This window comes from Labeo rohita, chromosome 3 (genome assembly GCF_022985175.1).
Source record: "Labeo rohita strain BAU-BD-2019 chromosome 3, IGBB_LRoh.1.0, whole genome shotgun sequence".
Classification (NCBI taxonomy): Eukaryota; Metazoa; Chordata; class Actinopteri; order Cypriniformes; family Cyprinidae; genus Labeo; species Labeo rohita.
In genome coordinates, this window is record NC_066871.1 from 3,010,832 (window position 1) to 3,033,510 (window position 22,679).

Here is a 22,679-nt window from a genome sequence, read left to right on the forward strand (position 1 = left end):
CTTTAACCTTTTCGAACTTATGAATCATTATTTTAGGATTATTGTAGGCCATTCTGCACAGAACTGGTGCAAACTGCTATCCCACGATGATAGCGTTTTAAAAACATTAAAAAAAAGCATTTAAGTATTCAAATCCTAGATGTTGAAATCATTTTTGCATTTTATTCAATTGTTGTTTTTAAAAATCTTTGTTAATTTTCTTTGTAAATTATGAAATTTATTAAATGTTTTAGTCCATTGGCTGAGACTGATTTTAACTACACCCCTACATTTATGATTAGGAAATATTTATTTGTCACTCTTTCTCATAGCTACAAGGTGAGTAGATAGGCCCCATCATTTTGAGGTAAAGAATGTCACTACTCACTAAAAAATGTTGGGTTAAAAATAACCCAACTAGTAACCCAACTATGGGTTGGTATAGCACCTTCCCATCTGTGGGTTATTTTAACCCAGTGAATTGGGTTAAAATCCAGTTGGGTTAAAAGTAACCCAACAGTTGAGTTAATTATTTAGATTAATTTACATCAGTTTTTTTTTTTTTCCCTCCTTTTTTTTTTTATTATTATTATTTTTTTTAATAAAATTACTTAATAAAAATACATTATAACACTACTGTGTATTCAAATACATCTTTTGTTTATTTAAATATGCAAATAATACATTTACAATAAGTCTTGCTTCCTACACAAATTAATCTGTTCTAAGGTCAGATACAAGCTACACTGCTTGTAGTAAGGTCTTCTGTTCCATTGTTTCACTGTTGAAAATGCTAAAAATCTGGGAGGAGTTCTTGGAATTAGTGCAGCAATCCGGTGTCATCCAGTAGCATAAAACTTTCTTCATTCACTCCTTCCTCTGTGATAAGATGAAGCAGAATAAGAAACATTTTACAGATAAACTAGTAAACTTTTTTTCATAATTGTTGGAACACCTACACTACTAATCAAAAGTTTTTGAACAGTAAGAATTTTCTTTTTTTTTTTTAAATTCTTTTCTACTCACTAAACCTGCATTTATTTGATCCAAAATACAGTAAAGGCAGTAATATTGTGAAATATTTTTACTATTTTAAATAACTGCTTTCTATTTGAATACATTTTAAAATGTAATTGTCCAGTGTTTTCAAAGCTGAGCTCGTTTTCTTTGTCTCATAATCCTTCAGAAATCATTCTAATATTCTGATTTGCTCCTCAAAAAAAACATTTATTATTATTACTGAAAACACCTGTGTAGAATTTTTTGCAGGTTTCTCTGATGAATAGAATGTTCAGAAGAACAGCATTATCTGAAATAGATATATTTTGTAACATAAATGTCTTTATCATCACTTTTGATCAATTTAAAGCATCCAAATTAAACCTAAATAAATAAATAAACACTGTCTCCAAGCTTTTTTATGTTACTAAAGCTTTTTATTTGAGATAAATGCTGATCTTTGAATCTTTTTATTTATCAAAGCATCCTGAAAAAAAAATACTCAACTGTTTTAAATATTAATAATAATAATAATAATAATAATATAAAATCTTATATAAATATAATAATATAAAATATAATAATAATAAAATCTTAAGCAGCAAATCAGCACATTACAATGATTTCTTAAAGATCATTTAACACTGAAGACTGGATCAATTCAGCTTTGATCACAGAAATAAATTTGATTTTAAAATATATTCAAATAGAAAGCAGTTATTTTAAATGCTGTATTTTGGATCAAATAAATGCAGGCTTAGTGAGAAGAGAATTCTTTAAAAACATTAAAAATCTTGCTGTTCAAAAACTTTTGACTGGTAGTGTATATGGATCACTGATATAAATAGTTTACTTACCTTGACTTTTTTCAATTAATTGGCATGTGGATGTTTAATGTATGAGATTCCACTGTTGTAGTTCTTCCTTCACTGAAGAACCCAATGTCTAAAAATAAGTATAAACACATTTAGTACACATTTAAAAAACATGCAAATCTGTCATAGCTTTATAAGAGAAATGGCTGTAATTAGAGGCGATTCTAATATATGCATAACAATATTCAATATAAATAAACCATAAAAACACGTTTAGTATTATTACAATTAGTGCTCGCTTTCCAAACAACTGACGCTTGCCCTGTTTGCACCAGCAGGCGTCGCCGTTGTGTCACGAACGATTGGAAGCGGTGAATCATTTTACGAAGCGATTCGTTTAATTGATCCGAAACTTTGAAAAGCTTCGTTTCTCCCACCACGTCTTTTTTGGGGAGAATGGATAGACTTTTCTAGCAGAGAATTACAGAATTTGAGCGCATCTCTCCGAGCTGCCGCTGAGCTAACGTTACATACTGGACCGAAGTTGAATGATCCGTGTGGAGCGGTTCAAATGAACATTTAACATTAGCCATTTCCCATATGTAACGTAAAATGTGATAATCATTAGTGCGAGCAAATAAACTGTAGTCAGAATACGTCTGGAACCCTCCATCAACTGTAAAATAATACCTGTAAACAGTGACATTATATAATTAGCCCTACGTACATTTCACCATACATTATTAACGTTAGGTTACTGCACTACATCTCTAAACAGTTTCACTACTTTCTGCTAATTTTTATTTACTTTATTACTGCTAGCGACCTAACTGGGACAGCTAAGTTAACGTTAACGTTAAGTTACTCATTTACAATCGAACTCATTCTCCGCAGTAACGTTACAATACACTGACTAAAGGAAACTACAACTACAAAAAAAAAAAAAAAAACAACAACAACAAAAGTTCAATTTTGAAGTCCATTTCACGTTCTTCTTATAAGTATAATGTTATAAGAGTTATCAAAACCCTACTACTCACCTCATACTGATGCAGCAGCAGCTTCTTCTGTTGTCAGTCACCGTCGTCCGTTAAAATTTGAACTGTCGCCGCGGGAACCAGTTAAACTGAACGCTGGGTTATTATTAAAAACAACCCAACGATGTTTAAAAAAATACCCCAACGTTTTAGAAAATAACCCAACATAGTGACCCAATATGTGTAACCCATCTATTGGGTTAAAAAAATAATCCATCTATTTTTACTGTGTACCGAACACAATTTTTCTATAATTAAACACACTTTTTTGGGAGTTATTCCATAACATTTAGTTTTTATATGTGTACTGATGTTCATAACTGTGCTAGCTAACCATGTGCGGATTAGCATCTTTGAGCTAGCTTCAAAAGTATCTAAAATTGTCAGTACTGAAACATTTGGTGAAGTTTCAATAGTGACATCTTTGTTTTTTGGGCGTTATCCCATAAAATTGTCACTACCGTAACAGTCACGACCGAAACATGTCACTGTTTCAGTAGTGACAAAAGTGAACACATAATCCTATGTATGTGGGTTAAAATTCTGTAATGTGTTGTTGTCACTAGCAAAACACAGGATATTTTATCAAAAATAAAGTATACTGAATTATCAACCAAGATGTTATGATAGTGTTTGGTTCAATGTATATTCAAACTAATGAATCCTTAACTTTAAAATCAGCATGATCAACTTTTTGCCTTTTACAAAGAAAAAATGCATTCAAAATACAACAAATCTTATGAAACATTTGAAATATTGTTAAAATTGTAATTGTTGAATTACCAAAAGCCTTTTAAAAACCTTCTTATTAAATTATATATTACTGTGTTTCAGAAGTGACAAATCTGGAGAGAGGACAAATATTCCAAAACTTTCTGAAAAAACAAGATGAGAATTAACTGCACAATTACTAGAAATGTGTACCTTGAATATTATACAATTTGCATACACAAAATTTGCTGAAAAAGACATTTCCAACTCTGACTTTGAACCAATTCTGTAAATGCCCTATATATCAAGAATAAAAAACTAAACAATACATAATAAAACGTTTTATATTTTATTTTAGTTAATGTTTAATGTATTACAAGTAATTGCATTTTTAATGGTTTTAGTTAACTATAGTAACCCTGGTACAAAGGATTTTCACTTTCAAAAAAATAAATATACATTACACAACTTCCCTGCCATCGTCTTTTTCATAAGCTATAATCATTTCTTAATATTAGCATGAAGAAACACTTCAAAAAGATTTTTGAAGAACACTTGAATTCAGTGACTCTGTCATTCTGTGTCTGACAATTACAGTTAAGTCAACTGTGTGTTATTAAACAAAATTTGTGATAAAGCAAAGTGATTAAATATTTGTATTCATTATAAATGCTTTGTTTTAGTAAAGAAAAGTGCATTATGACTCTGATGATTAAAACATACCAAGAAACAATGTCCAAACAACCAATGAAGTCTAAAAAGGTTATTGCCATTAAAATATATTGCGTGTTTGATCAGGGTTGGAACTAAACTCTGCAGGAAGGTAGATCTCTAGGAACAGGGTTGAGCACCCCTGCATTAGTAAGACTAATGGAAAGAAAGCTGCTGTCAGCAGTCCATTTCCTAGACAGAATGTGATAAGATGATGACTCCTTTTTATTGTACATGGAGCTTACACATTTCAAAAGTCACTGTAAAAATAAGATATGATATCAGTTTTATTAGTGAGAAAAAAATGTGACGTTAAGAAATGCCATTGCAATTTCCCGCCATCTGGTTTTTGAGGAAACAAACCTCATCCTGCTTTACATTAGGTTTCAGTAAACCACTGTAAGTATATCATAATTTGACTATAAGATTAACTACAAGATGCTAGTATACAACACAATATATAGCCCTACAGCGTAAGACATGAAGGCTGTACTCTTACACTTGGTTTGGCTTGGATGGTTTTATTTATAAGGAATTGCTAAAAAGGAAACTTACACCACCACAGTGACTCAAATCAAGCTTACGCATCCCTTAAAAACAAATTTAGCTAGTATTGGTCTTGAAAAAAAGTCTAATACACAAATTCTCATTGCATTTAGGCAATATAACAAGTCTCCAGTGACAAACATTGCATGTAAACTATTAGAGAAGTTGCACTGGACGTAGAAGTCATCCCTTCCCTAATCTGAAACAGCTGCAGTCAAAACTCAGGCCTTCAATGGCAGAAATAGCACATAAGTACAGCTCAGAAAAACAAACAAGTTTAAAATTAAGAGGTTAGGCTTTATTTTACATCTTTAAAAAGCGCCATCCTATATTCCACCCTTTAATTACAAGCACTCCAACTCTTGAGAGCAGCCTCCCATAACCATGTGCTCTATGACTTGGGTTACAAGCTATACTTATGGTATGAGGAATTATGTACAAGCAAAATCAGGGCTTTTAAAAAAAAAAAAAAAGCACTAATTTTAATTGTTGTAAATACTGGTTTTTAACCTAATGCACAAGCAATAATGTTCTTGTTAAAGCAACGTTGGTTTCAAACTGAAATCCAGGACCGAAACCACATGCAAACTATTAGAACAGCCACAATTGAGTCTTTCAATGCTGTCCATGACTTGTATGCATAGACACAACAGCTGCGTAGTTTCATATGTCTGTGTGATGGTTTTGACCATAATATTAATGTATAAACAAACCTGTATACTAATAGTATAACATGAACATTTTAGCCATAACACAGTGCGATAGAAATCCAAATGCACAGCATGTAATTGCCAACCACCAAATTTACAGTACAGTACCTACCAGTACTTTAACAGTTATACTGGCAAATCACAATGTTTACAGATAAAAGTGTTCAGCCTTTATGTTTGTTGAGGAGTAAGAAACTCAATGCACATGACACGAGATAATATACTTACAAGGAAACTGCAAAATATGAACTGACAAAGCAAATAACGGGAATTGTAGGCGTTGCCTTACTAATAAAACCTCTCGAACGACATAAAACTACAGCCTTTCACGACGTATATAGCTAAAAAAAAAAAAAAAAAAAACATCTTGCTTGGCTGTTCTGAGTATTTAATTAGGGGCGATGAAGTGATTATCCATAAATACTCCTAATCAATTTCAGTTTCTGTTTGGAAGCGTAAACACGAAAGGGCTTTCTTAAAAACCTCAAACAACAAACTTTAACAAGAAACACCCCGGAAATGTAAACCGGGAATGAACTTACCGTATTTTAGCTTCTCTTCCATATCCATTTCGGCTTAGCGTGTGTTTACCAACTGTGGCGCATTAATGTTACACTTTCATGAGCATTAGCATGAGCATTTCAGTCCACAACAAACTGCAGAGCAGTACGCTACTGAGTGCATTGGCAAGAAAGACGAAACTTAAGTGATTTGATTGGCAGTTCTTTTAACCAATCACTGGGCATTCTCGGATCTGACAAGTGGAATTGGAAGACCAGCAGAATTCTGCTCTGTATCTTACGTGTAACTATTCAAAAATATTAAACAGGAAAGAAACCGCTATAAAATTACATAACGGCATTGAGAAGTCTGATTTTGACTAATCGGTTCGGTTAGAGCTCACTCTTGTGATTTTACGAACGCTGTCAGAATCGGTTCGAAGGACAGAAAAGATCCGGTGGAGAAGAAAGAGGTAAATTGACGTCCGGTTGCTTAAAATGTCTTAACACGCCCTAAGGATGTAGTTACTTTCTGTTTGCTGATGAACTATATTAATCTATATTACGTGCGTAATATACATTAGTTGAGGAAGTTGAGAAAAAAAAACGCACCTTGTCCGTTTTTTAACTGATTTTAGGCAGAACGTTTTTAGTAGTTGCTTATATATGGAAGGTATTTTCTGCCAAATTTAAATAAATAAATTAAATGATAAAAATGAAAATGAAAACCAGATTAACAATTTAATTATAGAAAACTCTACGCAAAATATGTGCCAAAATTGAAAATAAAATGAAAAGATTTAACTTTCATTTTATTTTTCACTGTGACAACGCATTGTCCCTGTCAAATTGAAAAATAAAATGCAGTTGGTGATTTGACTTTTCATTTTCACTGCGATGTCGAGGCAAGACTGCCAATATTAAAATGGAAAGCCAAACGTGAAAAAGAAAATGCAAATACATTTTTTACAAAGCCTTTTACTAATGCTCACGCAATAATAGTGACACAATTCATATTAAAATGTAAAGTCTGGTTTTCGTTTTACTGTCTCTTTTATTTCACAGTTTTCATTTTCGTTTTCATGTTCAAAGTCAACCTGTATGCAAATTTATGTTAATCAGTGGGCGGGTCTTGTTGTGTAAGCGCGGCATAGAATAGGCTCGTTTGAGATGCGCCTCGCCTCGCCTGAAATGTAGGTGAGAGTAGGCGGCTGCAGTGAGGGGAGGAGTGAAATAAGTGCAGTTAAGACGGACGGTTCGACCTCTCGAAGTAGAACAGAGATCAAACGAGATCAACGGCGGATATTGCGTTATCACACTCACCTGCTGTGTTGCTGATAAACATGATATAATTTCAGCTCTGTTGTTTTTATATCAAAATAAATATGATGAACAAGACACTCAAAGTGCTTGCTATTTAATTCCATACGAAAGGCGTATTTATCATCCATTTTTACTTTAATACAAACGTGTATTTTAGATTTTTATAGAAATATGACAACAATCACATATCTCACGCAGAGATCGCACTGGCATAGTGTTTGGGAATATTCATGCATAATTTAAACACATAATCACATGATATTAGATTAAAAAATAAAACATTTTAGAAAAGAACGGCAACATCACGGTTGTCTGAACCAATGAGCTTTAAGCTGTGTCGTCATCCAGGCGTTTCCCATCATGCTTTTGGTCAGTGCAGTCGGTGGAGAGCTACTGCGCCTGACTGCTCAATCCGACACAGCCACCTTGCCGTCGCGAGAGTTTTTTGGCACACGTCAGCATGACATCAGAGCAAGGCGGACGTAACTCGGACACATTTCTAACCGGCATGCATCTTGCGGTGATCAACGGTGATCGATTCTGCGCAGAATTTGCTTATCTCAAGCAAGCCTATAAACATGTATAGCGATAAAATATGCTTTTCACATGCCATTAACACTCATGATATGAAACAGTCGTAATAGGCATAACTACATCATTGTCATTGTGTTTTTGAGGCCCTTAATAAGCTTAGATTTTCATGAAACTGCACACACACACACATCAGTATTAATGATAGTTAGACACTGGCAAAAGCTCATCAATGGGTGTGGAGGAGACGCTCTATAGTGCCACCTTTACAGGTGCTGGTCATATAATTAGAATATCTTCAAAAAGTTGATTTATTTCACTAATTCCATTCAAGAAGTGAAACTTGTATAAATGTATACATTCATTCCACACAGACTGATATATTTCAAGTGTTTATTTCTTTTGATGATTATAACTGACAACTAATGAAAACCCCAAATTCAGTATCTCAGAAAATTAGAATATTACTTAAGACCAATACAAAGAAAGGATTTTTAGAAATCTTGGCCAACTGAAAAGTATGAACATGAACAATATGAGCATGTACAGCACTCAATACTTAGTTGGGGCTCCATATGCCTGAATTACTGCAGCAATGCGGCGTGGCATGGGGTCGATCAGTCTGTGGCACTGCTCAGGTGTTATGAGAGCCCAGGTTGCTCTGATAGTGGCCTTCAGCTCTTCTGCATTGTTGGGTCTGGCATATCGCATCTTCCTCTTCACAATACCCCATAGATTTTCTATGGGGTTAAGGTCAGGTGAGAGTGCTGGCCAATTAAGAACAGGGATACCATGGTCCTTAAACCAGGTACTGGTAGCTTTGGCACTGTGTCCAGGTGCCAAATCCTGTTGGAAAACGAAATCTGCATCTCCATAAAGTTGGTCAGCAGCAGGAAGCATGAAGTGCTCTAAAACGTCCTGGTATACAGCTGCGTTGACCTTGGACCTCAGAAAACACAGTGGACCAACACCAGCAGAGGACATGGCACCCCAAACCATCACTGACTATGGAAACTTTACACTGGACCTCAAGAAACATGGATTCTGTGCCTCTCCTCTCTTCCTCCAGACTCTGGGACCCTGATTTCCAAAGGAAATGCAAAATTTACTTTTATCAGAGGACAAAACTTTGCAGTCCAGCAGTCCAGTGCTTTTTGTCTTTAGCCCAGGCGAGACGTTTCTGACGCGGTCTGTTGTTCAAGAGTGGTTTGACACAAGGAATGCAACAGCTGAAACCCATGTCTTGCATACGTCTGTGCATAGTGGTTCTTGAAGCACTGACTCCAGCTGCAGTCCACTCTTTGTGAATCTCCCCCACATTTTTGAATGGGTTTTGTTTCACAATTCTCTCCAGGGTGCGGTTATCCCTATTGCTTGTACACTTTTTTCTACCACATCTTTTCCTTCCCTTCACCTCTCTAATAATGTGCTTGGACACAGAGCTCTGTGAACAGCCAGCCTCTTTTGCAATGATCTTTCGTGTCTTGCCCTCCTTGTGCAAGGTGCCAATGGTCGTCTTTTAGACAACTGTCAAATCAGCAGTCTTCCCCATGATTGTGTAGCCTACAGAACGTGACTTAGAGACCATTTAAAGGCTTTTGCAGGTGTTTTGAGTTAATTAGCTGATTAGAGTGTGGCGCCAGGCGTCTTCAATACTAAACCTTTTCACAATATTGTAATTTTCTGAGATACTGAATTTGGGGTTTTCATTAGTTGTCAGTTATAATCATCAAAATGAAAGAAATAAACACTTGAAATATATCAGTCTGTGTGGAATGAATGTATACATTATACAAGTTTCACTTGAATGGAATTAGTGAAATAAATCAACTTTTTGAAGATATTCTAATTATATGACCAGCACCTGTATATTGTTCTCATCAAGCCGGACAACCTTATAATTCACACATTAGCTGCGACCAACAGGAAGTCTGCTATTTAGATTTAAATGTGGATTTTTAGAAAAATAAGGCCCCGTTTACACGAAGGGAAGACGCAGATATTTCCCTGCGGTTTGGCCTCTCATTTACACGAAAACCCCGTTTTTATCACAGAAAACGATTATTTCTAAAAACTCCGGCCAAAGTGGAGATTTCTGATAACGCCGGTTATGTGTTGCCACTGGGAGAAACGGGGTTTTAGGTTCTCAAACGTCACATTATGCGCCAGAAAATGCTTAACGTCATGTGAGCGCCCTATTTATTTTGGATTTTGATTGGCTTGCATGGCTTTATTCTTTTCCCTATACTGCCGCCCATAGGTTTGGCATAGTTATTATGGCGCTCGACGGCGTATTTATGCGGGTTGATATAAATGACAAGTTTTTTGAAAACGATGTTGTGTGCACAATGTTATTATTGAAAACGGAGGGGAGGAAATATTCGTTTCTCTAAATACCCGGCTATGTGTAAATGTGGCCTAAGGCTTTAAATAAATTCATACTCCTCAAAGCAAAAACAAGTACTTCACACCAAATTTTGTCAACATGATGCCAACATACTAAAGATGCTAAATTGCGAGCGGATTTTGGATATTTTGAATGGTGTTGACATGGTGATTTATGAAAGTAACCGTAAAAAAGATAGTAATTTTCATATATCTTTAAAGTGCATTATTCTAACCCTTCAAAACTTTTTACATATGAGGAACAAGTCATTCTTAGGAAACATGGTTAGTTAGTAACAAACCATGCATCAATGAAAAGTTTGTTTATTCAGCTTTCAGATGATGTATAAAGCTCAATTTTGAAAAATTGACCCTTATGACTGGTTTTGTGGTCCAGGGTCACATATAGTTCTCTCCCTGTGTGTGTGTCTGTGTGTTGATCTTATAGTGTAACCCTTTCATTGCTGAAACCCTTAAATCCAAACTGACAGAGGGTTACTGTAAATGCATGTGCCAGCTGGGCACCGTTTTCTTGATGCTACCGGCATGGCGATTGCACTGACGGCGAGGGCCCGTCATCGCTACTTGCAGCTATATTTATTATTATTTTTCTTCCGTTTGGCGCATAACTCGTCCCACACGGTTTGCCACAGACCCGCAAAAGAGGCGTCAAATCGTGGGGCTTATTGAGTAGAGGTGTGCTATGACTTTTATATGCAATCGGGTGTGGAAATTTGGGGCAAATGAAAAAGCATTTTTTTTTCCTATTATGGTAATTTATATAGGAATTTTGCATTGAACAGACTCTCAGGATCACTGTGAAGCTGTTAAACCATCCCCTAGCAACCATATAGAGCACCCTAGCAACTCAAACCCACACAGACATATCTTCAAATTTGAATGTCATTGCGACATGAGGGTTGGTTTATATCATTCATACTGGCAAGCAGACTTTGGAGCATCATAATTGGCAGCTGTCAAGCCACTCCCTAACAACCAAACAGAGTACCCTAGCAACCATTTAGCAAGTCCTATATCTTCGCATCAGAACATCGTAGAGACATGAGACTTGGTTCTTTTGACTCATGCTAGCAAATTGGATTCCTAAGATGTTAGTCATGCTAGCAATGAAAAGCTACATGCTAATAGTAATTAGCTAAGTGTTAAATCAGGTTAAGAACATGCTAATCATGTCACTATATGTCATGTCATCTATAACACTCCATAGTAACTATGTGTGACAACTTGTAACTGCCTAGCAACCACACCAAGTACCCTAGAAACTGCATAGCAACACCCTAGCAACCACCCTGGGTACCCTACCAACCACATAGCAACCCCCTAGCAATCACCTCAGTTACCCTAGCAACCGCATAGCAACACCCTAGCAACCGAGTGCCGAGTTTGCCACGGCAAGCCCCACTCACATTTTCTTCAGAAAACATACATATCTAGTTATTATCATTATTATTAATATTTTATATATTATTATTTTATAAGTTGCTGTTCACCCAGCCTGCACTTATTTAATCCAAAATACAGCAAAAGCAGTAATATTGTGAAATATTTGTATTATTTAAAATAACTGCTTTCTATTTTAAAGGAGAAGTGCACTTCCAGAACAATAATTCTCAAATAATTTACTCACCCCCTACTCCAAGATGTTCATTTCTTTCTGTCTTCAGTCGTAAAGATATTATGTTTTTTGAGGAAAACATTTCAGGATTTTTCTTCATATAATGGACTTGTGCCTCCGATTTTGAACTTCCAAAATGTAGCTTAAATGCAGCTTAAAAGGACTCTAAACGATCCCAGCCAAGGAAGAAGGGTCTTGTCCAGTGAACGTCTTTTTTTCAGAAAATAAAAATGTGTATACTTTTTAAGCACAAAAGGTTGTGTAGCACAGGCTCTGGCATGCGCGTTCACAATGCTATGTACTATTGAATCAGGTCGAAAGGTCCAATGTAGGTGGAACCACAGACCCAGTGTTTACAAAGCGAACACACAAAGACTAAGAAAGTGCAAGTAAAATGCTGTTTACAAACAAAAAGGTACAAAGTGTCGGACGATTCTGAAGTTGTAGGAGAAAATAAGATGGAGTTTTTCATCATACTCTACCTTTTTTAGCCGGAGTAAACAGATGATGAACTTAGACGTGATTCAAAGTAGTGATGGGAAGTTCGGATCATTTTACTGACTCTGAGTCTCGTTCAGCAAAATGAACAAATCTTTTTTCGAGTCATTTTGTTAATTTTAGCAAAATCAGCATCACGTGACAGCCCCATAAGATGAACGAATGACTCGAAAAACCCAAAGACTCGAAACAGGTGAACTAATTCCAGTACAGAACCTAATAGGATGTTGCGCATGCGCAACTGAACGAATCACTCCCCGAGACGACTTGTTCTTCGTGAGTCACATTAAGGATTTGTTCAATATGAACGAATCGTTCAAGAACATTCAAGAGCCTGTCATTCAAGAGCCTGTGCTACACAAACTTTTGTGCTTAAAAAGTATACACATTTTTATTTTCTGAAAAAAAGACCAATCGTTTCGCTAGACAAGACCCTTCTTCCTTGGCTGGGATTGTTTAGAGCCTTTCAAGAACGACCTGTGGACGCGCATCCCAGAGCCTGTGCTACGCAAGTTTTTGTGCTTAAAAAGTATACAAATTTTTATTTTTAGAAAAAAATGACAGATCGTTTTGCTAGATAAGACCCTTCTTCCTCGGCTGGGATCGTTTAGAGTCATTTGAAGCTGCATTTAAACTACATTTTGGAAGTTCAAAATCGGGGCACAATTGAAGTCCATTATATGAAGAAAAATGCTGAAATGTTTTCCTCAAAAACCATAATTTCTTTACGACTGAAGACAGAAAGACATGAACATCTTGGATGACAAGAGGGTTAGTAAATTATTTGTAAATTGTCGTTCTGGAAGTGGACTTCTCCTTTAATATATTTTAAAATGTAATTCTTGTGATCAAAGCTAAATCTTCAGCATCATTACTCTTCAGTGTCACATGATACTTTAGAAATTATTCTAATATGCTGATTTGCTGTTCAAGAAACATTTGTTATTATTTTTATTATTATTATTATCAATATTTAAAACAGTTGAGTACATGATTTTTTTTCAGAATTCTTTGATGAATAGAAAAATCCAAAGATCAACATTTATCTGAAAGAAAACAATTTCTATTTCAGATAAATGCTGTTCCTTTGTATTCATCAAAGAAACCTGAAAAAATCCACTCAGCTGTTTTCAACATAACAAGAAGAAGAAGAAGAAATGTTTTTTGAGGAGCAAATCAGAATATTAGAATTATTTTCATGTGACTGGAGCAATGATGCTAAAAATTCAGCTTTGAAATCACAGGAATAAATTACATTTTTAAATATTTTCAAATAGAAAACATTTTTTTTAATAGTAACAATATTTAAAAATGTGACTGTTTTTGCTGTACTTTGGATCAAATAAATGCAGGCTTAATGAGCAGAAGAGACTTCTTTAAAAAGACATACAAAAACATTTGACTGGCAGTGTATATATCTTTGTTAATTTTGTTAAATAAAGAAAGATGAAAGTGTAGGATTTGTTTAAAGAGTTAAAGGGGGAAAACAACATGAAAAAGTTACTAATAATAATTATCAACATTTATTCTAATACTTAGGATACTTAATTTAGACTAACTGCCATGACTCGTGAGGTGTATATGGATATTGACATATGTACATTTATTGTATATAGATTTGCTGCATATTCTAATCATGTCTTCATTGCTTGTATCTTTTTGATTAGATTTTCTTTGTATAGGACTTGCAGTTTTTAAAGGCACTGATGGAGACAACAATGGAGCAGCTGTGTAAGTTTTAAATTGACACCCCAAACCCAAGTTTTTCACCTGACTAAATCAAATAGCTGTAAAATGTATACAATATATTCTTTCTTAGTTCACCATGATGAATTAGGACTCTCTTAATTGAGGTTGATGAATCTAAAACTATCCCTTTTAAACTCCTTTAATGGATATTTTTACTCTGCAGTATTACTCACATTGCATGTACCAAATATTCTGGTTTAACTGTCATTTGTTTTTCAGATGCTCAGTTTGTGGACTGTCATAGTGACAAGCTCATCCAAAGGGTAACTGCTGTGATGCCCATTGCTGATTCCCTGAGAGCTCTTAAAATAATTCAAGAGGAAACATACTCACAGATATTTGTAGCCCCTACAAGAATGGATAAAATGAGACAGTTACATGATGCTCTGAGCACCAATGAACAAAAATGTGCTTTTTATAATTTGCTCAAACTTAATGAGCCCTTCCTGTTTGAAGATCTTAAACGAAAAGGTGAGAGAGAGTAGGACACATACAACACATACAAAGCAAAAACCAGATTGGATGTTCATACTTTTGTTTGTAGTTTATCATTTTTCTGCTTACTATGTTTATGCTGCTTGTACTCTTTGATTAATTTGTGTGGATACATAATTATAATTTAATTGTCAAAAAGTACTAAGATATAGAGCATTTAATTTAAAGAAACATTGGTGAAAACAAGAGAAATATTTGGAACATTCATAACCTTTACATTTTCTATAGTACCTCAAGAAATTGAACAGGGAATGGCAGGGTCATCTGCACAGACCTCATCAAAAGTACTGGAAACTGAGTCTCACCCTCAAAATGCTGAAACAGTACAGACGGAAGCTATCCAACAGAGGACTGAGGACCAACAAATCACCAGGTGGAACAGAGACAGATCCTGTACAAGACATAGTACAAAAATAGAGAAGCTGTTAAAAGAGCCTGACAGAAAAAAAGTAAGGAACCTCTACTTTTACAAAGATGAGAAGTACATGATTGGCTTTGGAGGAAGCGGCACACAAGTATATATTGGTGTGTGTGAAGACGGCACTGAGGTGGCCATTAAAATAATACCCAAGAACCCAAAGAACAAAAAAGACTTCGAAAATGAACTGATTCATTTGCAAGATTCAAAGCTTGAAAGCCCATATATTGTCAGGTATGTGACCTGTGCAGAAGATAAAGATTTCTACTATCTTGCAAACCAGCTTTGTGAATATGATCTAGTGGACTACATGGAATATCTTCGTCAGCCAGAGCAAAAGGACAGAAAAGAGACCACGTTGAGGAGAATAGTGAAGGAGATGCTTCTTGGCCTTCAAGTTCTTCACCATGCTGGAGTGGTACATCGTGATATAAAGCCTAGTAATGTTTTGATAGGTATAAATGTACATCTATTTTTTCTTTTCACAGATGAACATAAATGAATCTACACTTTTGACAAAAATTTTAATTGTCATCATTTACCCATCATGTCATTCCAAACCAGTCATCATCCACTTTAAAATGAAAACAATTTAACTTTCATTCAACATATTCAAAACTAACAGTCCTACTCTTATTAGATAAAGAAGAAAGGGCAAGGCTGGCTGACTTTGGTATAAGTCGCAAACTGGAGGACGGGAAAACCAGAGTGTATACCGATAGAGCTGGCACGCAAGGCTGGGAGGCAACGGAGATCCTGGAACAGTTCGAACAGGGCAATACAGAGCTCAAAGCGCATTACAATCAGAGCTCTGACATTCAGGTTTGTGAAATACCATCAACTGCAATCCTGCCAACGTGAGATCATCTAAGAGAGGATTTTATGGTTGTTTGTGATTTCTTGAACTTTTCCTATTCTAATCATGACCAGTAGTTAGTATTGTGCATTTGCTGTAGGTTGCGGGGATGTTAACATATTACATCCTCTCTGATGGGAAACATCCTTTTGGTGATGGTATCCGCCGTGAGGTGAACATTTCAGAAGGGAAATATTCTCTTGGCGATATTCAAGACATTGCAACAAAGGATCTCATAAAATGGATGATTAACAAAGATAAAGATGAGAGACCGACCATCAACAAAGTCCTAAATCACCCTTATTTCTGGGATGATAAACGGTAAATTATAATTTATGTTTGATCCTTTGGAAGAAATAATTTGCTCCTTATTCTGTTCACTGTTATCCATATTATTTTCTGCCTAGTCTTTCACTGAATCCTTTTACTCTTTTACCTCTTGCTCCTTTCATGTGTTTGTTTCCAGTATTTCAGATGCTGAATCTGAGACAAAAAGTTTCTCTCTCATACTGAGCCACTGGCGGTGTCTTGTTTTTCTGGGCTTTTTATTATCTTGCATCTATCCTGAGCTGTCGGTCTGCATCAATTCTGATCTTCCTTGAGACGGCTCTACAGTGTACTGCTTTGCTCGCTGTTAGTAAGATTACATTGTTAAATTTCCAGTCGGGAAGACCATGTTGGGAAAATGTTTTAATCATAAATTCCCTGACTAGCCTTCATATTTATGCCTTTTTTTCTCTGAAAGAATAATTAGATCATTATTATATTATTGATCTGTGCAGAAACAATGTGAACTCACCTCTGAACATGATATTTGCCTTCACAATATTGTTTTTCCTTCAGGATAAGAGAGGTTCTTCACAATCTGGGTAATAAAGAGGAAGTCCAGGATTACGAGAACTATAAAAACAATGAAAAGCTTAATGACACTGTAAAAAAATACACAGAGGGAAAAACCTTTTCTGACTGGAAGACAAAGGTGAGCAATGACTTCTTCACCTAAACATAAGAGATGTGTTTTCCTCTCCTTGCTAAATTGCTGATTGGTTCAGTTAAGGGTGTGTTTGAACTATTAACAGCACAGCAATTAGTATTTCTTAACTGGTAGGTATTAGTGACCCCAAACTGGGTTGTCTCTTATGTTCGGACAGAGGGGAACAATCAATGCTGAATAATAAAGTGCATCTAACCATATAATCGTGCACTTTTAGTACAGTAAAATAAAAAACAGTCAACTTTTAAAGGAGAGGAAACGTTTTCCATTGTTGTTTACATCTGTGCTTCTTACAAATGTATGAATCACAATTTAGGGTGCTTTCACACCTGTAGATCGATTGCTTTGCTTCTGAAACAGGGATTAAAAGTATTACAATGTTGCTTTTGTGGTTCACTTTCACACAGCAAAGTTTCTAAAAGGACCAAATGTGTTAATACAAGTCACTCGTGAGTAAATTGTCCTCTCATTGGTCAAACTTCCATGGTTTATTTTCCGGATTCCGCTCAGCTGTCATCCGTCAGGATGAAATAACAACAGCTTTGCGGGCTTATTGTTGCAATTTTTGTAGCTGTCGTTACGTTAAATTATAATTTTAAGCAGGAGTCCAGGATTTGTCTGAAAAAAAAAAAAACATTTAAAAAATGCACCTACTACAAAGAGAGCAACAGGACGCCATTATAAAATGAAAATGTGCGCTTTGATTTTAAATAGCGAAGACATGCCCACACACAGACATTCACAGGTTCATTTTAGCAAAACAACATAGCTACTGCTTTTCACTGAACGTCTAGGTTACGTCTGTAACCCTCGTCCCTGAAGGAGGGAACGGAGACGTTACGTCGAGTGACGTATTTGGGATCTCACTTGGGAGCCCAATCACCTCTGAGCTAAAGAGAAAAGGCCAATAAAAATTGGCGAGTGGAATTTGCATGCCAAGCCACTCCCCCTGTACATACAGGTATATAAGATGGCGGCGTGCACCCACTTATTCAGATTTGTGCTGAGAAGCCGAGCTGTAACCCAGCATTCAGCGCAGCTCAGGACTGTGGCAGGAGGACGTAACATCTTTGTTCCCTCCTTCAGGGAACGAGGGTTACAGACATAACCCGTAAGGAATGGCACAGCAAGCCGACACCGAGCCATCCTCTCGCAAATTACCTGATGTTACCTTAACACACGGGAGGACACTGGCTCTATACAAAGATTATAGAATCTTGTGAAGGTGTTGGCTGTTGCCCAGCCCGCAGCTCTACAGATGTCTGCTAGAGAGGCGCCATGTGCCAGTGCCCAAGAGGGGGCATGGCTTACCCTGGCATTGGTATGCCTAAAGGGTGGAGTCGCCATTTGCCAGGGAGAGTGAGTTGTCATGACAGCGCGTCGGCTGCACGATTCAGCTCCCCCGGGATGTGAACAGCGCGCAGCGATCTGTGCTGCGTCTTACTCCAGAGGAGAAGATGGTGGGCGACATGCGTCGGGAGCAAAGACCACTCTGACGCTTGATGTACGTCACTGTCGCGATGTTGTCCATGCAGACTAGCACGTGTCTGTCCCGCAGCATCGGTAGGAACCAGCGCAAGGCAAGAAGCACTGCTAGCAACTCGAGGCAATTGATGTGCCACTGCAGTCGAGGTCCTGTCCAAGAGCCCGAGGCTGCCTGCCTGTTGCATACGGCACCCCAGCCTGTCTAAGAGGCATCTGTCTGGACTATCATGTGCCTCGACACACCTGCCCATAGGAACACAAGGTTTGACCAAGGTCTAAAGGGGCAGCGACACTCTGGGGTAACGCCGACCCGGAATGTGCCACAGTGCCATGCCCATCTCGGGATCAGTGCTGAAGCGGTCTCATATGGAGCAAGCCGAGCAGTGTCAATGTGGCTGCAGCTGCCATATATCCCAGGAGCCTCTGAAAGTATTTGAGATGGACCGCTGTCTTGTGCCTGAAGAGGTTCAGGCAGCTCAGCACCAACTGCGCGTGCTTGCTCATGAGGCGCGCTGTCATATTGACCAAATCAAGCTCCATAGAGAAAAGAAATGCTCTGCACAGGGGAGCGCTTGCACTTCTTCCAGTTGACCCGACGCCCCAGATGGCTGAGGTGCTGGAGCACCAAGTCCCTGTGCTAGCACACAGATCTCGCGAGTGAGCTAATATAAGCCAGTTGTTGAGACAGTTGAGGATCTGAATGCCCTTCTCCCAAAGTGGGGCGAAGGCACCCTCCGCGAGTTTGGTAAAGACACGCAGAGACAGGGCCAGCCCAAAGGGGAGGGGTTTGTACTGATAAGCCTGACCCTCGAAAGCAAACAGAAGAAATAGTCTGTGTTGAGGAAGAATCGAGACATAAAAGTACATGCCATTCAGGTCGATGGCTGCGAACCAATCCTGATGGCAAACGCAAGAAAGAATGTGCTTCGCCGTAAGCATCTTGAATGGAAACCTGTGCAGGGACCAGTTCGGTTCGGGGCTTGAAGATCCAGGATGGGTCGTAACCATAGACTGTAAAAAAAACATGGACGTAGTGTCCGTGATGTCACCCGTAGTTTTCTGATGAGCATTTTTGAAGCTCTTAGTGGGCGGGAGTCAGCCGTCACCATCTTGGAATCGCGTCACTGCACGTCACTCCACGTCACTCCCAGATAATCAAAAAATGGACAAAGAGTCGGGACGTGGGTGGAGCTGGTTGCTGAAACCACGCCTGTCTAGCGCGACAGTGGTGACAGCATTGGCAATCCACCTGTCACTCAAGTGGCCACGCCCTAAATTATGCAGAACTTTAAGGCTTAATATAATTTAAACAGATTTATAACCTGCTCCAAAGCAGAAATCTGAATGAGTGGATGCACACCGACATCTTATATACCTGTATGTACGGTGGGAGTGGCTTGGCATGCAAATTCCACTCAACAATTTTCATTGGCCTTTTCTCTTTAGCTCAGAGGTCCCAAATACGTCACTCGACACAACATTGAACGTGACTGACTGGGGGAACTGTAATTACCCATTATACACTGTGATATAGCCTGGTTCATTGGGCCGTTGGATCGGATTGCTTTCTTACTACAACCGAACTGTTCCAGAGTTCGTTTTCAATCGAGCCGAGACCACCTCGTTAAGGCGATCTCGGACCGTTTGATTGCTGTGTTCACATATGCCCAAATGAAGCGAGCTAAGCAGAGAAACACGCCAGGTTCCGAAACAAAGTGCCAGGTGTGAAAGCACCCTTAACAAATGTCAGCATGGTGATGTGATGCCCTCACAATTCATACAACATAAGTAAAGAAAAATACAAACCAGACTATATTAAATATAAGTTCAGTTGCAACATAGCTAAACCTAGTTTGTGCTGTGTTTATGTGCTACATCTGAGATTCATATTATTTTTAATATTATATATTATTGTTTTATTATTATTTTAAGAAAAATTAAATTATATTGATTATTTTAAAAAAATCGGTGTTGTATTTTCCTGCACTGAGATTTCCAGGTGTAAGTAACTTTGTATTTGCAGGTTCCTAAGACATGGACAAAAATTGGCAAAAAGCTCCCCAATGACTTGCTTGGCCTGTTACGGCATTTGCGTAATGCGCTAGGACATCAGTAAGTGTACAGAAAAAGGGCAATATGTAAATTTTGCATTTTGCAGGATACAAGTTTAACAAAGAAAACCTCCAGTAGTTTCTGCATACATGTTTACAGTTTTTTACTTAAGGTTTAATGTATGATTTTTGTATTAAGTATCATATATTATATATTACATATTGTAAGATCTGTTTTTAATTTGTTTCCGATAGGGAAAAAGAGTTCTATAAAGAGAAAATGATTGATGAGTTCCCAGATTTCCTCATCAGTTTACACCGGCTGGCTATGGACATGGGATGGGAATACTGAAGATGCTGAGAAATTGCATGTAGACACCTGTACATAGTCTTTGTTTTTGTCATTTTTATAGTTTTGATCAGGGGTGCCCAAACCTGTTCCTGGAGATCGACCTTCCTGCAGAGTTTAGTTCCAACCAGTGTTCAAATTGTGGGGGGCGGTCCCGGACCTCCCATAAGCATTAAGGGACCCCTCATAACACCCAAAAAAATATACTTCAGGGGTACCCTGGTTTTTCAATAAATACATAATACGTCAAACATAAAATAGTGAAAATGAAATTAAAAGATTTGATTGCTGTATTAAGTTTAGACCTGCTCACGTTAAATCATAGTTTATTTTTACGCGTTTTTACAGCGTTGCGCATTATAACCAATCACACACGACTCTGTTGAGTTTAGAATGCAGTGGCCAATCAGAGGCGTTCAGAATAGTTATTGCTGAAACCTGGAGTACAGGTGCGTTCACGCCATATCGAAATTCCCGTAATTACGAGATTCCAACTTGTAACAAGCGTTCACGTCCTCGTATAACTCGTAATTACAACTTGTGAACTGGGAGTCTTCTGAGAGTTGTACCACATGACCAATATAAGCTCTGTTTAGGTGTTGATAGTGTTGCCATAGAAAAGCATAATTCCAAGTCTAAGGACGTGAACAGCTCCGAGTAGAACGTCACATGTTGTCATCTCGAAATTACGGTAATTACTATATGGCGTGAACGCAGCATTTTGTTCAGACTGAACTCGCGAATTCCCCCATCATAAGCAACAAAGTGCAGATATACGAACTATGTAAGTAAGAGATTCATTTATCATACAGTGTGTGGACAGCTTCACTGATTATAAGAGGAGTTATGAGTGCTTGAGCACTAGCTAGACTGACTGCTCATTTAGAGTGCGTACAACAGTTCAATAAACTAGAAGTTAATATTAAGAGACTTACGTTTTAGACACCATATTGCATATTTTTGCTCTATTTCTGCTCTATTTCGCTAATAAAAAAATAATTCCAAACACAGCCACAGCACTTTGCGTCTCTAAACAACGTGACGGTGTTTTGTTCCTGAATCAAATGATTCGGTTACTGACACCTGCTGGCGGTTGTAATTCCACATTTAAAGTACCTTTTCATTTTTTTAAATAATTGTGACGCGATCTAGGAAAAACCTAATCAAACACACCTGTCTGTAATGATCAAGTGCTCCTTCAGATCCTAATTAGCTGGTTCGGGTGTGTTTGGTCAGGGTTGAGCACCCCTGGTTTTGATCATGCCCTTTTTTGGAGACGAATATTTGACTTTATTTCAGTTTTTGCTGCCTCAGCTGTGTTACACTTAATGTTGAATATTAATGTTTTTATTAGTCCCTGTTGCCTTTTTAAACTTCTGTTATTGATTTCAGTTAAAGACTACTGAAGATGATTTCAAGGCCTGTTTTTGACTTAAGTCACTATAGATATTTTGACTTGCTTGCTTGTTTATATTGACTGAATCAGTGCTGTAATGCTAAATAAATGTTATTTGTATAATGTGAAATGGTTTGTAAAGCAGTGAAAGAGTGTCGTCCAAAGATCACGTATACAATATGATAAAGGGATAGATAATACAAAAATGATAATTCTGTAATCTTTTACTCATCCTAATGCCAGTCTAAACTGTTAAACAATTTAAACAAAAACTGTAAATCATTTATTTTATTTTGTTTAGAATTTCCAAGAGATGTTATTTTGAATAAAACTTGAAATTAAAAAAGTAAAATTTTTAGACTTAATTATGAATCTTAATTGTTTGTGTGTGTGTGTGTGTGTTTTACCTTTAAAATATTGTGTTAGTATTCCAAACGTTTGAGTAAACAAAAATCAGGGAAAAAGATCTTAAAGTTAGAGACGCCCACTTTTGTTCTCCAGAGAC

General features: G+C 37.1%; 2 protein-coding genes and 1 long non-coding RNA gene across 4 annotated transcripts in view; 1 reads left to right on the forward strand and 2 right to left on the reverse strand.

Annotated features, from left to right (window-relative positions):
- Positions 1-6,209, reverse strand: part of zgc:63569 (choline transporter-like protein 2) — a 34,841-nt gene extending 28,632 nt beyond the window's left edge. Inside the window, exon 1 of the mRNA XM_051103332.1 lies at positions 6,051-6,209. Coding sequence (XP_050959289.1) covers positions 6,051-6,078 — 28 coding nt within the window. The 5' untranslated portion in view covers positions 6,079-6,209. The remainder of the gene's footprint in view (positions 1-6,050) is intronic.
- A 135-nt stretch (positions 6,210-6,344) lies between these two features.
- LOC127160706 (serine/threonine-protein kinase/endoribonuclease ire-1-like) lies at positions 6,345-22,477 on the forward strand. 2 transcript variants are annotated; one of them, XM_051103364.1, is made up of 9 exons: positions 6,345-6,481; positions 14,049-14,112; positions 14,350-14,601; positions 14,854-15,498; positions 15,684-15,865; positions 16,000-16,220; positions 16,743-16,878; positions 20,402-20,490; positions 20,685-22,477. In XM_051103364.1, the coding sequence occupies exons 2-9, from the start codon at positions 14,088-14,090 to the stop codon at positions 20,779-20,781; spliced, it is 1,647 nt and encodes a 548-aa protein (XP_050959321.1). In that variant the 5' UTR covers positions 6,345-6,481; positions 14,049-14,087; the 3' UTR covers positions 20,782-22,477. The 2 variants fall into 2 exon arrangements, with proteins under 2 accessions (XP_050959321.1, XP_050959328.1); XM_051103371.1 differs by lacking the exons at positions 20,402-20,490; positions 20,685-22,477 and adding an exon at positions 16,366-16,532.
- Positions 14,903-22,676, reverse strand: LOC127160722 (uncharacterized). The gene is made up of 3 exons (XR_007826827.1): positions 22,582-22,676; positions 16,699-16,764; positions 14,903-15,016 (listed from the first exon to the last, which is right to left on the reverse strand). It is a non-coding gene; the product is annotated as an uncharacterized LOC127160722 (long non-coding RNA).
- Between the last annotated feature and the right edge of the window lie 3 nt (positions 22,677-22,679).